Here is a 14,566-nt window from a genome sequence, read left to right as displayed (position 1 = left end):
AGGGCTGTCACCTCACTGAGATAACACAGAGTTTACAGGTCAGGACGTCAGTGAAGGGCTGTCACCTCACTGAGATAACACAGAGTTTACAGGTCAGGATGTCAGTGAAGGGCTGTCACCTCACTGAGACAGGACAGAGCTTACAGGTCAGGACGTCAGTGAAGGGCTGTCACCTCACTGAGATAGGACAGAGCTTACAGGTCAGGGCGTCAGTGAAGGGCTGTCACATCACTGAGATAAGACAGAGCTTACAGGTCAGGATGTCAGTGAAGGGCTGTCACCTCACTGAGATAGGACAGAGCTTACAGGTCAGGACGTCAGTGAAGGGCTGTCACCTCACTGAGATAAGACAGAGCTTACAGGTCAGGACGTCAGTGAAGGGCCGTCACCTCACTGAGATAGGACGGAGCTTACAGGTCAGGATGCTTACAGGTCAGGATGTCAGTGAAAGGCTGTCACCTCACTGAGATAGGACAGAGCTTACAGGTCAGGACGTCAGTGAAGGGCTGTCACCTCACTGAGATAAGACAGAGCTTACAGGTCAGGATGTCAGTGAAGGGCTGTCACTTCACTGAGATAATACAGAGCTTACAGGTCAGGACGTCAGTGAAGGGCCGTCACCTCACTGAGATAGGACGGAGCTTACAGGTCAGGATGCTTACAGGTCAGGATGTCAGTGAAAGGCTGTCACCTCACTGAGATAGGACAGATCGACCTTACAGGTCAGAGCGTCAGTTAAGGGCTGTCACCTCACTGAGACAGGACAGAGCTTACAGGTCAGGATGTCAGTGAAGGGCTGTCACCTCACTGAGATAACACAGAGCTTACAGGTCAGGACGTCAGTGAAGGGCTGTCACCTCACTGAGATAGAACAGATCGAGCTCACAGGTCAAGCACTCAGTCACTTGTCTGAATGTTAGACATCTTCCTCTTCGCGAACTGTATTACATTTGTCCAAAAAGCAAAAACCAGTCACGTCATTGAAAACTTCACAAGTAGAAGTCAATGCACTTCAGCCACGCTGCACTGACCTCGTTTCACTATTGTTTCAGCATCGGTCAAAGAGGTCGATGCGTTCTCTCTTCATGTTCAGCGACAGGAGGCCAACTTTCTGGCAGATTAATCATTATTAGTATCATCATCATCATCATCATCATCACAGGGTAGGGGGGAAATTTGATGGACGAGTAGGGAAGAAGAGGTGTAGAAGTAGTGGGAGAGTAGGGGGTGGGGGGGGGGGGGGGGTATGGGGGGGGGGGGGGTGCTGTAGCCAGCCTTGCCTCTCTTTCTCCCTCCCTTTTTTCTTCCCACTCCCTCTCCCCCCCCCCCCACTACCACCACCACCACCACCACCACCCTCTACCCTACACCCCCCACCCCCAACCCCACCCCACCCCCCCAGCCTTCCATTTTCCCTTATGCCTGAATAACATGGAAGAGATGACTAACTCTATCAAACATCAGCCAGTTCCATTTCCCCCCCCTTCCCCCCCCCCTACCCCCCACACCTTCCCCCCTCCCCTCCGCCCCCCTATTTTTCTGACGACACGCCGTACATCATGGAATGGGTTTGGCGCCGGACTTTTTACTGTTGTAGCCAGTGATTGGTTCATAACACGGCTGTCATTCTGTCACTATGGAAGTCTGGGTCACTAAAAACGAGAGAGACAGACAGACAGACAGGCAGACAGACAGACAGAGACAGAGAAAAGGAGACTGAGGCAGAGAGAGGGGAGAGAAAGAGAGAGAGAGGGGGGGGGGGTGAGAAAGAAAAAAGAAAGAGGCGGGCGGGGGGGGGGGGGGGGAGAGAGAGATCTATATATAGAGAACGGTGAAGAAGGGGTAAAATAGGGACAGAGAGACAGACAGAGAGAGAGAGAGTAGAAAGATAGAAAAGAAAGAGAGATGGGAATAGAAAGAGAGACAGAAACAGAAACAGACAGAAAGAGAGAACGAAAAGAAGAAAGAAGGGGAGACGGAGGGAGAGAGTGAAAGAGAGAGAGAGAGAGAGAGAGAGAGAGAGAAAAGCAGAGAAAAAGAGAGAGATGGAGAGGGAAAGCGGGGAAGACAGAGAAAGAGAAAGACAGGGAGGTGTGTGTGTGGGAGAGAGAGAGAGAGAGAGAAAGAGAGACAGAGACAAACAAGACAGAGAGTATCAGTATCAGCATCACTGCGTTCGGACAAATCCATATACGTTACACCACATCTGCCCAGCAGATGCCTTGACAAGCAACGTAACCCAACGCGCTTAGTCAGGCCTTGATGGGGGGAAAAAAAACACAGAGAGACAGAGACACAGAGAGAAAGAAACTGAAAGAGAAAGTGACTAAAACAGCCCACGAACCTTACCAGTAAATCCCATCAGAGAGGGATGAAGCGACAGCTCAAAAGAGACAGCGGCTGTTGGGGGGGGAATCAGTGCAAACAGAACGGAGGGTGGGGGGGAGGGGAGGGGAGAGGGGAGAGGGCTGGGGGGGGGGGGGAGTTGAGGATGCTGCTGAGGAGAGAAGATTTACAGAGAGAAGGGGTCGGTGAGGATGGTGGTAGACAAATCCCAGAGATTACGTCATGTCTGGACGGGACGGGACGGGACGAAGCGACGAACAGAGACATCAGACGTCTGTGCTCTGCTTTGCTCTGCAGGAAGATACAAAAATGATGACGTGAACTCAACTCTGTGCATGACGTCACTCACCATGACAATGTGTGCTGACTTAGAACGAAGAGAGAAGAAAGGTCGGTGTGGATGACGTCACTCACCATGACAATGTGTGCTGACGTAGAACGAAGAGAGAAGGGTGGTGTGGGTGACGTCACCATGCCTGTAATTGTATTGAGATATTTGTTTCAAATTTCACCCCCCCCCCCCCCTCACCCCCACCCCCAAACCCCATACCAATTGACCCATTTTCCCCCCGCCACCCCCACCCCACCCCCCCACCCCCCCCACCACCACCACCCGCCGCTCCCCAACTCACTATTCATCCCCCTCCCCAACAATACCCAAATGTACATATTAATACTCTAACAAAGTCATTCGGATGAAAACGATAAACCGAGATCCCGTGTGCAGCATGCACTAAGCACCCACGGCAACAATAGGATTGTTCCTGGCAAATTTCTGTTGAAAAATCCACTTCGATAGGAAAAAAAGAAATAAAAACTGCACGCAGGGGGGAAAAAAAAATGGATGGCGCTGTAGTGTAGCCACGCGCTCTACCTGGGGGGAGAGCAGCCCGAAATTCACACTGTTGTGAGAAAAAGAAAGACAAATACAAACACAAACACATGAACATGTATGAACGCACTCAAGGCCTGACTAAATGCGTTGGGTTATGCTGCTTACTCAGGCATCTGCGTAGTATGAATTTGTCCAAACGCAGAGACACCTTCTTGAGAAACTAACACTGCACTGAGGGAGACAACACACGCACACACACACGCACGCACGTACGCACGCATGCACGCACACACACACACACACACACACACACACACACACACACACACACACACGCACAACACTTATTATTATTATTATTATTATTATTATTATTATTATTATTATACAGCGCTGAATCTTGTGCAGAGACAAATCAAAGCGCTTTCGCACCAGTCATTCACACGCATGCATAACTCTAAAACTTTCACACTTATCGAATGTCAGAGTGGAAACCGAAAAAAAGCAACAAAAACAACAACAACAACTACTACTACTACTACTACTACTACTGCTGCTGCTGCTGCTGCTGCTGTCCCTCATACACATATATAATTATATACAGAGAGAGACAGAGTGGAGAGAAGCCAGGAAGGGAAACTGAACAGACAGACCGACAGACAGACAGATAGACCGACAGACAGACAGACAGCCATTGATGGCGTGCCAGACAAAAGCAGACAAAAATAAATCAAGTAACGGGACGAGACAACACAGAGAAAGCAGTGAGGTGTGAACACATGGAGACTGACCACGGAGAGATGGTGGTGGGGGCGTGGGGTGGTGTTTTTTTTTTTTTTTTTTTTTTTTTCCACCTTTTTTTTTTTTTTTTTTTTTATCACCAGACACTTCAGATATTGGGGAAACGTCTGGACAGACGGACTCTCTCTGATCAGCCGTGAGGTGGACATGGCTTCAGCTCTGTGCGTGATGGCACTGTGACAGATTCAAGATTTATTTCAAGATTTTTATTCCCAAAAAAAAATCCCCATGAAAAAAAAAAAAAAAAAATGGTCAAAAAGCAAACGATGCATGGCGACATATGTATGTGGTAATGTTATACAGAACATGACAAACTTGTAATTATGTGAATGAAATCCTGTTTAGAGTATTATCCGAATACAAAGCATCTGATTTCACATAACGACAACTTGCACAAACGATAATTACCCCGAAACTACGGTATTGTACAGTACAGCACAACACAATTTTGCTGGTAGTTTTGCATGTCCTTTGTAGCTCAAAATCTATTCCCCCCCATCTGTTCTGCTCTCCTGCGGTAGTCTAATGATTTGAGAGCTGGATTCTCACCTGAGAGTCCTGATTTAGGCGCACCCGGCGGGACAAGGATGAAGATTTTTTTTTTTTTTTTTTCCGATCTCCCAGGTCCATATATAAGACCTGCTAGTGCCCGAACCCCCTGTATGTGGAGCGATGGCCTAGAGGTAACGCGTCCGCCTAGGAAGCGAGAGAATCTGAGCGCGCTGGTTCGGATCACGGCTCAGCCGCCGATATTTTCTCCCCCTCCACTAGACCTTGAGTGGTGGTCTGGTCTTAGTCATTCGGATGAGACGATAAACCGAGGTCCCGTGTGCAGCACGCACTTAGCGCACGTAAAAGAACCCACGGCAACAAAAGGGTTGTTCCTGGCAAAATTCTGTAGAAAAATCCACGTCAATAGGAAAAACAAATAAAACTGCACGCAGGAAAAATACAAAAAAAAAAAAAAAAAAAAAGGGTGGCGCTGTAGTGTAGCGACGCGCTCTCCCTGGAGAGAGCAGCCCGAATTTCACACAGAGAAATCTGTTGTGATGAAAAGAAATACAAAATATGTTCACGCACGTAGATCAAACATGCACGTTAAAGATCCTGTGAACCATGTCAGCGTCCGGCGAGTTATGGAAAATAATAAGGATATAGCCAGCATGCACACCCCCACAACCCACCCCCGCCCCCGAAAACGGAGTATGGCTTCCAACATGGCGGAAAAATAAAGAAGAAAAAAAAAACCGGTTATGCTCATAAACAGTTACACGTGTGTGTGTGTGTGTGTGTGTGTGTGTGTGTGTGTGTGTGTGTGTGTGTGTGTGTGTGTGTGTGTGTGTGTGTGTAGGGATGTGTGTGACTGAAACCTGACTGAATGAGACAGGAAGCGAATGATGTGCGCCCAGTGGCAGCAGTCAGTCGGCTCTACCCAGGTATGCACCCTGTTGTGCAAATGACCCCACGATTTGTTAACTCACTCAGTACGGCCAGTCCTCTCTTCTCCTCTACACAAACCCCTCGGATGTCCAGTGGATGTCTCAATGACCCAACCTTTAGCTTCCGTCGTCAGAATTGTGGTATTCTTTGTCAACATTCACGTCTTCAGTATAAGAGCCTTCCTCTTGCAATATTTTGATGATGGTAATTGGGATGAAACGCTGTGAACGTCGTCTCTTTCGCCGTTCGTATGGAGAGAGTTAAGCGCATTGAGCTTGTTCTCTGACCGAGGATAGGCGCTATATAAGTGTTCCTGTCACCATCACCGTAGATTGTATAGTGAGGACTGGAGGAGTCATAAAACAGATAACAGATGTAGATGTGCTGGTGTGGCTTGTATGTTGTTCTGTGTCCTCTTCCTCTTCTTCCTTCTCTTCGTAAACGGTAAGTGCAGTGTTTCATTTTTTATTTGTATTAACAAGTCTTGCTGCTCCTCATCTACAATCAACTCTGTTGATAGTTTTCGTTTTGTTGATGTTTGTTGTTGCTGTTGTTGTTGTTGTTGTTGATGTGGTGGTGGTGGTGGTGGTGGTGGTTGTAATTGTGGTAGTTGTGGTTGTTGCTTTTGTTTTGGAGGTGGTGGTGGTGGTTTTTGTTGTTGCTGTTGTTGTGGTTGTTGTTAATGTTGTTGTAGTGGAGATGGTTGTTGTTGTTGTCATTTCACTCCCCATGCTTCCGTCTTCTTCCAACAATACGGTGAGTACAACATCCATTCATACCTTCTTTCTTTTTTTTCTTTTTCTTTTCTTTTTCTTTGGCAACAGCAACAGCACTCGGATCTTCCTGTCGACGTGTTGGGGAAGTTCTAAAACGGCGGAAGGAGAGGAGTTGGTGCTTCACTTCACCTTCCCATGCCGAACCCTAGACGCAGTGGATATGATGAATTAACTCACTGTCCTGATGACCGTGAGAGGTTTATGAGTCCTTTAATCTAACCCATTTAACCTTCCCGTTTCAGAAAAAAAGAAAAAGCTTATGGATCCTTTAGTTAAACATAACCCAGTTTACCCTATCGCCGTTTCCAGGCCTCGTCTTTAATTAAACCTAACCCAGTTTACCCTATCGCTGTTTCCAGGCTGGACGAGGCCAAGAAGTGGCGCTCCCAGGACCGCGAGGTGATCAACAAGTTGAACCAGCAGGTGTCGGACCTGGAGGCTGAGATCCGCATGCTGAGGAGGACCAACGACTCCCTGGACACGGAGCGACAGAGGGACAAGCAGAACCTCAACAGGCTCAACGAGGAACTGGAGAAGCTGAGAATGGTATGTATGTGTGTGTGGATGTGTGTGGATGTGTCGGGGGAGGGGGTGGGGGGGTGGGGAGGATGGGGGAGGGGGTGTGTGTGTGTATGTGTGTGTGTGTAGTTGTGTGTATGTGTGTGTGTGTGCATTTGTTTGTGAGTGTGTGTGTGTGTGTGTGTGTGTGTGTGTGTGTGTGTGTGTGTGTGTGTGTGTGTGCATTTGTTTGTGAGTGTGTGTGTGTGTGTGTGTGTGTGTGTGTGTGTGTGTGTGTGTGTGTTCGTTCTTTAGCTTAGTGTCTTTTCACTATCAGTGATATTAGACGATTAAAAAAAAATGAAAAGGGGTGGGGGGGGTGGAGGGGGGCAGGGAAGAGGAAAACAGAAAAGGTAGAAAACTACAAAACTACCAAAAAATGCATAACTAACATGCAATTACATTCAACAGTAACAATTGAATAATAATAATAGTGATAATAATCAGAAACCAATAACACAATTCTGAAGTACATTAAAGGAATGTAGAAATAGGGCTATGAATTAATGCCTGTGAAATTCGACCATAAGAACCTCGTCAGAAATAACTTTCCAAAAATCATCTGCAGAATAATTATTCTCTTTGAAATGCGTGGGCAAGAAGGTACGTAACTACTGACAGTGAAACAAACAATGATGCAAGCTGAACTGCTTACCACAGATGCATGTAACATTTTTACTATACTTTGTCTTCAGCGCATCAAGTTTTATACGGAAGAAAGTAGAGGTTATTGATCTTGTATAGCAAGCTGATGGATTCGATATCTTTTCTTTAATAATATTCTCGGGGGAAAATGTGTGTGTGTGTGTGTGTGTGTGTGTGTGTGTGTGTGTGTGTGTGTGTGTGTGTCCTCGTCTGGGGCGATCTTTGGGTGGTCATGGTGGTGGTAGTAGTAGTACTACTAGTAGTAGAAGTAGGGGTGGTGGTGGTGGTAGTGATGTAGTGTTCTTCTTCTTCTTCTTCTTCTTCTTCTTCTTCTTCTTCTTTGTCTCTGTTGCTGTCTCTCTCTCGTTCCCCCCCCCTCTCTCTCTCTCTCTCTCTCTCTCTCTCTCTCTCTCTCTCTCTCTCTCTCTCTCTCTCTCTCTCTTCTTTCCTTCCTTCTCTATTTTCCTTTTTTCTGTCTACTTGATGTTGATATTCCATGCCCAGTCTTGACCAGTGATTTCTGACGCGTGTGTGTGTATGTGTATGTGTATGTGTGTGTGTGTGTGTGTGTGTGTGTGTGTGTGTGTGTGTGTGTGTGTGTGTGTGTGTGTGTGTGTGTGTGTGTGTGCAGGACCTGAGCAACGAGACCATCCAGAGACTGGACGCCGAGAACCGTGCTCAGACCCTGGCCGAGGAACTGGAATTCCTCAAGACTCTCCACGAGCAGGTGAGACATGCAGAATGCCCTGGCTGGAACTGACTGACTGACTGACTGACTGGCTGACTGACTGAGTAACAGGCTAGCTGACTGACTGACTGACTGACTGACTGAGTAACAGGCTAGCTGACTGACCATCCTACTCCAACCTACTCTACTTTACTCTTTTCTCCTAGTGTCTTCTCCTCTCTTCTCTCCTCTTTTCTTCTCCTCTATTCTCTTCTCTTCTCTATTCCACTCTACTCCACACTACTCTACAGTACTCTTTTCTTCTCCTCTCCTCTATTCTCTTCTCTATTCCACTCTACTCCACACTACTCTACTCTTTTCTTCTCCTCTCCTCTATTCTCTTCTCTATTCCACTCTACTCCACACTACTCTACTCTTTTCTTTTCTCCTCCTCTATTCTCTTCTCTATTCCACTCTACTCCACACTACTCTACTGTACTCTTTTCTCCTCCTCTATTCTCTTCTCTATTCCACTCTACTCCACACTACTCTACAGTACTCTTTTCTTCTCCTCTATCTCTTCTCTTCTCTATTCCACTCTACTCCACACTACTGTACTGTACTCTTTTCTCCTCCTCTATTCTCTTCTCTTCTCTATTCCACTCTACTCCACACTACTCTACAGTACTCTTTTCTTCTCCTCTCCTCTATTCTCTTCTCTATTCCACTCTACTCCACACTACTCTACTGTACTCTTTTCTTATCCTCTCCTCTATTCTCTTCTCTATTCCACTCTACTCCACACTACTCTACTGTACTCTTTTATTCCTCCTCTATTCTCTTCTCTATTCCACTCTACTCCACACTACTCTACTGTACCTTTTCTCCTCCTCTATTCTCTTCTCTATTCCATCATACTCCATCCTACTCTACTGTACTCTTTTCTTCTCCTCTCCTCTATTCTCTTCTCTATTCCACTCTACTCCACACTACTGTACTGTACTCTTTTCTTCTCCTGTCTTCTCCTCTCTTCTCTCCTCTTTTCTTCTCCTCTATTCTCTTCTCTATTCCACTCTACTCCACACTACTCTACTGTACTCTTTTATCCTCCTCTATTCTCTTCTCTATTCCATCCTACTCCATCCTACTCTACTGTACTCTTTTCTTCTCCTCTCCTCTATTCTCTTCTCTATTCCACTCTACTCCACACTACTCTACAGTACTCTTTTCTTCTCCTCTCCTCTATTCTCTTCTCTATTCCACTCTACTCCACACTACTCTACAGTACTCTTTTCTTCTCCTCTCCTCTATTCTCTTCTCTATTCACTCTCCTCCACACTACTCTACTCTTTTCTTCTCCTCTATTCTCTTCTCTATTCCACTCTACTCCACACTACTCTACTGTACTCTTTTCTCCTCCTCTATTCTCTTCTCTATTCCACCCTTCTCTGCCCTACCCTGCTCTTACCACACCCCCACTCTTCTCTTCTCTTCTCCACTTGACTTCTCTTTCCTGCTTTCTACTCTGCCCCTTCTCGCTCCCTTCCCAAGCTAAGCACCTTTTTTTCCCTTTTTTCACAACAAACCCTCAATCCCCTTCCAGGAGCTGAAGGAGCTGGCAGCCCTGGCCTACAGGGACACCACAGCTGAGAACCGCGAGTTCTGGAAGAATGAGCTGTCCCAGGCCATCCGAGACATCCAGAGCGAGTATGACTCTAAGCTGGACACCATCCGGGGAGAGATGGAGACCTTCTACAACCTCAAGGTGGGTTTTGGTTGGTATATTTTTGCTGTGTTTGCTGTTTGTTTTCTGTTAAATGTTAGTCTAATTTCTACACTTTTGGAGGGGGGGGGGGGGGGGGGGATACGGATCTTCTGCAACTTTTAGGTTTGTACCAGTGGCTTTTGCTTTCTTTTTCTGTTAATTCTGGAAGGGTTTTTTTAATTTGTTTTATAAGTCTGTTTTCTTTCTTTATTTGATATGTCTAAGCTTTTTTTGCTTTTTTTTTCTTTCTTTTTTTTTGCATGCTTATAGTTGACTTCATCAAGTTTTTGCGCCTTATACATATTATTATTAGTAATAGTAGTTCTTTTTTATGTATTTATCTATTATTTATTTACTTTTTTTTTCTCAAGGCCTGACTAAGCGCGTTGGGTTACGCTGCTGGTCAGGCATCTGCTTGTTAGATGTGGTGTAGCGTATATGGATTTGTCCGAACGCAGTGACGCCTCCTTGAGCTACTGAAACTAAAACTGAAACTAAGCTCTACACTTTCTGGGAAGAGATGGAGATCTTCTACGACTTTAAGGCTGATTGATACCAGCGGTTAGCCCCGAAAGCGAAGTATGGCTGCCTACATGGCGGGTTAAAAACGGTCATACACGTAAAAGCCCACTCGCGTATATACGAGTGAACGTGGGAGTTGCAGCCCACAAACGCAGAAGAAGAAGCAGAAGATACCAGCGGTATTTTGGGTTTTTTTTGGTTTTTTTTTGGGGTTTTTTTTCGTTTTGTTTAGTTTTGTTTGTTTGGGTTTTTTTGTTCTTGTTTTTTGTTTTTGTTTTTTGGGTTTTTTTGTTTTTGTTTTTTTGCTTGTTTGTTTTCTAATATTTTCTGGGAGTTTTCTTTGTTTATTTTATGTCTCTAAGCTCCACACTTTCTGGAGAGAGAAGGGGTTCTCCTATAACCTTAAAGTTGAAACCAGTGGTGTTTGTTTTTCGTTTTAAGTTATTTATGGCATTTATGACTGTAGGCTCGACTTTTTTCCAGGGATAGGCGAAGACCTTCTACGACCTTAAGGTTGATACCAATGGCGTTTGCTTTCGTTTTATGTTATTTCTGGCAGTCTTCATTAACCATTTTGTAAGTCTAAGCTCTATACCTTTTTTTCGGGTGGGGGTGGGGGGGGGGGGGGGATGGAGATCTTCTACAACCTTTAGCTTGGTACAAGTGGTTTTATCTTCCGTTTTCTGTTATTTCTGGGATTTTTTTGGTTTGTTTATTTTATTACTCTAAGCTCGACACTTTCCTGGGAGAGACAAAGACCTCCTACAATCTTATGGTTTGTGCCAGTGATGTGTTCGCTTTCGTTTTCTGTTTGTTTCTGGGTTTTTTTGTTTGTTTGTTGTTTGTTGGAGAGTCGCTTTCTTAATGGACTTTGTTACAAAAGGTAGTTGTTGTTGTTTGTTGTTTTTTTCTGCGACTCCATTTGCAGTGCGTTCCATCGCTGTGGCATTGTATTGTATTGTTCTGCATTGCATTGTGTTGTATTGTATTGTATTGTGGCATTGTGTGTTATTGTATTATATTGTGGCATTGCATTGTATTGTATTGTGTTGTGTTGTATCGTTGTGCATTGTATTTTATTGTATTGTATTGCATTGTATTTTGGCATTGCGTTGTATTGTATTGTATTGTGTCTTTCTGCATTACATTGTATTGTATTGTGTTGTGTCATTGTATTGTATTGTGTTGTATTGTGGCGTTGTGTTATATTGTACTGCATTGTGGCACTGTATCGTACTGTATTGTATTGTACCGTGTCGTTCTGCATTGCATTGTATTGTATTGCATTGTTCTGCATTCTATTGGATTGTATTGTGGCATTGCATTTTATTGTAATATATTGTGGCATTGCATTTGTATTGTATTGTATCGTTCTGCATTGTATTTTATTGTATTGTATTGTATTGTATTGTGTTGTGTCATTGTATTGTATTGTATTATATTGTGGCATTGCATTGTATTGTATTGTGTTGTGTTGTATCGTTCTGCATTGTATTTTATTGTATTGTATTGCATTGTATTTTGGCTTTGCGTTGTATTGTATTGTGTCTTTCTGCATTGTATTGTATTGTATTGTGTTGTGTCATTGTATTGTATTGTGTTGTATTGTGGCGTTGTATTGTATTGTATTGTATTGTGTCATTGTATTGTATTGTGTTGTATTGTGGCGTTGTGTTATATTGTACTGCATTGTGGCATTGCATTTGTATTGTATTTTATTGTATTGCATTGTATTTTGGCATTGCGTTGTATTGTATTGTGTCTTTCTGCATTACATTGTATTGTATTGTGTTGTGTCATTGTATTGTATTGTGTTGTATTGTGGCGTTGTGTTATATTGTACTGCATTGTGGCATTGTATCGTACTGTATTGTATTGTACCGTGTCGTTCTGCATTGCATTGTATTGTATTGCATTGTTCTGCATTGTATTGTATTGTATTGCATTGTGGCATGGTATTGTATTGTATTGTATTATGGCATTGCATTTGTATTGTATTGTGTTGTGTTGTATCGTGTGCATTGTATTTTATTGTATTGTATTGCATTGTATTTTGGCATTGCGTTGTATTGTATTGTATTGTATCTTTCTGCATTGTATTGTATTGTATTGTGTTGTGTCATTGTATTGTATTGTACTGCATTGTGGCACTGTATCGTACTGTAATGTATTGTACCGTGCATTGCATTGTATTGTATTGCATTGTTCTGCATTGTATTTTATTGTATTGTATTGTATCGTTCTGTATTGTATTGTATCGTTTTGCATTGTATTTTATTGTATTGCATTGTGGCATGGTATTGTATTGTATTGTATTGTGGCACTGTATTGTATTGTATTGTGTTGTGTTGTGGCATTGTGTTACATTGTATTATATTGTGGCATTGTATTGTATTGTATTGCACTGTATTTTATCGTTTTGCATTGTATTGTGGCATTGTGTTCGGTGCATATCTGTTATGCATGTGTGGGTGTATATGTGAATGTGTGTCTTAATGTTTTACATCTATTTGCTTTTTTTTTTTTTTTTTTTTTTTTGTTGTTGACATTATAGTTATTATTTATTATTTATTTATTTATTTGTGTAAGCTTATCTATCATTGATTCACCTTTTTTTTTCTTTTCTTTTTTTTCCTCAAGGCCTGACTAAGCGCGTTGGGTTACGCTGCTGGTCAGGCATCTGCTTGGCAGATGTGGTGTAGCGTATATGGATTTGTCCGAACGCAGTGACGCCTCCTTGAGCTACTGAAACTGAAACTGAAACTGTGTTTTATTGTATTGTATTATATTGTGGCATTGCATTGTATTGTATTGTATTGTATTGTATTGTATTGCATTGTATTGTATTGTATTGTATTGTGTTAACGTCGGGTCTATAGCAAAGTGTTGCATCCCCACTCTCTCTCTCTCCGTGTGCCCCCAGGTACAAGAGTTCCGCACTGGAGCCACCAAGCAGAACATGGAGGTGACTCACGCCCGCGAGGAGACCAAGAAGCTGCACAAGATGCTCAACGACTTCAAGATCAGGATGGCTGATTTGGAGGCCAGGGTACGTGTGTGCGTGTGTGTGTGTGTGTGTGTGTGTGTGTGTGTGTGTGTCTGTATCCGTGTCAGTGTCTGTGTTTCTGCGAGTCTGTGTCCATGTCTTTGCGTGTGTTTCTGTGTGTGAGTGTATACACGTGTATGTATGTATGTACGTACGTGTGTGAATGCGTGCATATGTGTATAAGTGTGTATGTATATATGTGTTCGTGCGGTTTGGGGGTGTTAGGGGTGAGATGTCTCTCACCGTGTATGTGTACTGTGTGGTACTGTATTTTTGCAGTACTGTTCTCTGCTGTACTGCACTAATCTGTATTGTACTTTATTGTACTGTACTGTATTGTAATGTGTTGGGGTGGGTTGTATCACATAGCACTGCACTGCATTGTATCGTATCGTTTCGTATCTTGTATCGTATTGCAGTACATTGTATTGCATTGCAATGCATTGCATTGCATTGTAATGTATTGCATTGCATTGTATTGCACTACATTGTATTGCATCTTATCTTGTATTGTATCGCATTGTATTGCGTTGTAATGCATTGCATTGTATCATATCTTGTATTGCATTGCATTGTATTGCACTACATTGTATTGCATCTTATCTTGTATCGCATTGCATCGCATTGTATTGTATTGTAATGCATTGCATTGCATCGTATCTTGTATTGCATTGCATTGTATTGCACTACAGTGTATTGCATCTTATCTTGTATCGTATTGCATTACATTGTATTGCATTGTAATGCATTGCATTGCATCGTATCTTGTATTGCATTGCATTGTATTGCACTACATTGTATTGCATCTTATCTTGTATTGTATCGCATTGTATTGCGTTGTAATGCATTGCATTGTATCGTATCTTGTATTGCATTGCATTTGTATTGCACTACATTGTATTGCATCTTATCTTGTATCGTATTGCATCGCATTGTATTGTATTGTAATGCATTGCATTGCATTGCATCGTATCTTGTATTGCATTGCATTGTATTGCACTACAGTGTATTGCATCTTATCTTGTATCGTATTGCATTGCATTGTATTGCACTGTTATGCATTGCATTGTATCGTATCTTGTATTTCATTGCATTGTATTGCACTACATTGTATTGCATCTTATCTTGTATCGTATTGCATTGCATTGCATTGCATTGTATTGCA

General features: G+C 43.3%; 1 protein-coding gene across 1 annotated transcript in view; it reads left to right on the top strand.

Annotated features, from left to right (window-relative positions):
- LOC143276053 (uncharacterized) overlaps positions 1–14,566 on the top strand; it is a 191,290-nt gene that overhangs the window by 164,764 nt on the left and 11,960 nt on the right. The window contains exons 3-6 of the mRNA XM_076580439.1: positions 6,558–6,744; positions 8,033–8,128; positions 9,672–9,833; positions 13,279–13,404. Of these exons, the coding sequence (XP_076436554.1) occupies positions 6,558–6,744; positions 8,033–8,128; positions 9,672–9,833; positions 13,279–13,404 (571 nt within the window). The remainder of the gene's footprint in view (positions 1–6,557; positions 6,745–8,032; positions 8,129–9,671; positions 9,834–13,278; positions 13,405–14,566) is intronic.

This window comes from Babylonia areolata, chromosome 31 (genome assembly GCF_041734735.1).
Source record: "Babylonia areolata isolate BAREFJ2019XMU chromosome 31, ASM4173473v1, whole genome shotgun sequence".
NCBI lineage: Eukaryota > Metazoa > Mollusca > Gastropoda > Neogastropoda > Buccinidae > Babylonia > Babylonia areolata.
The sequence above is the reverse complement of the archived record's forward strand: the minus strand, read 5'-3'. Positions and strand labels throughout refer to the sequence as shown.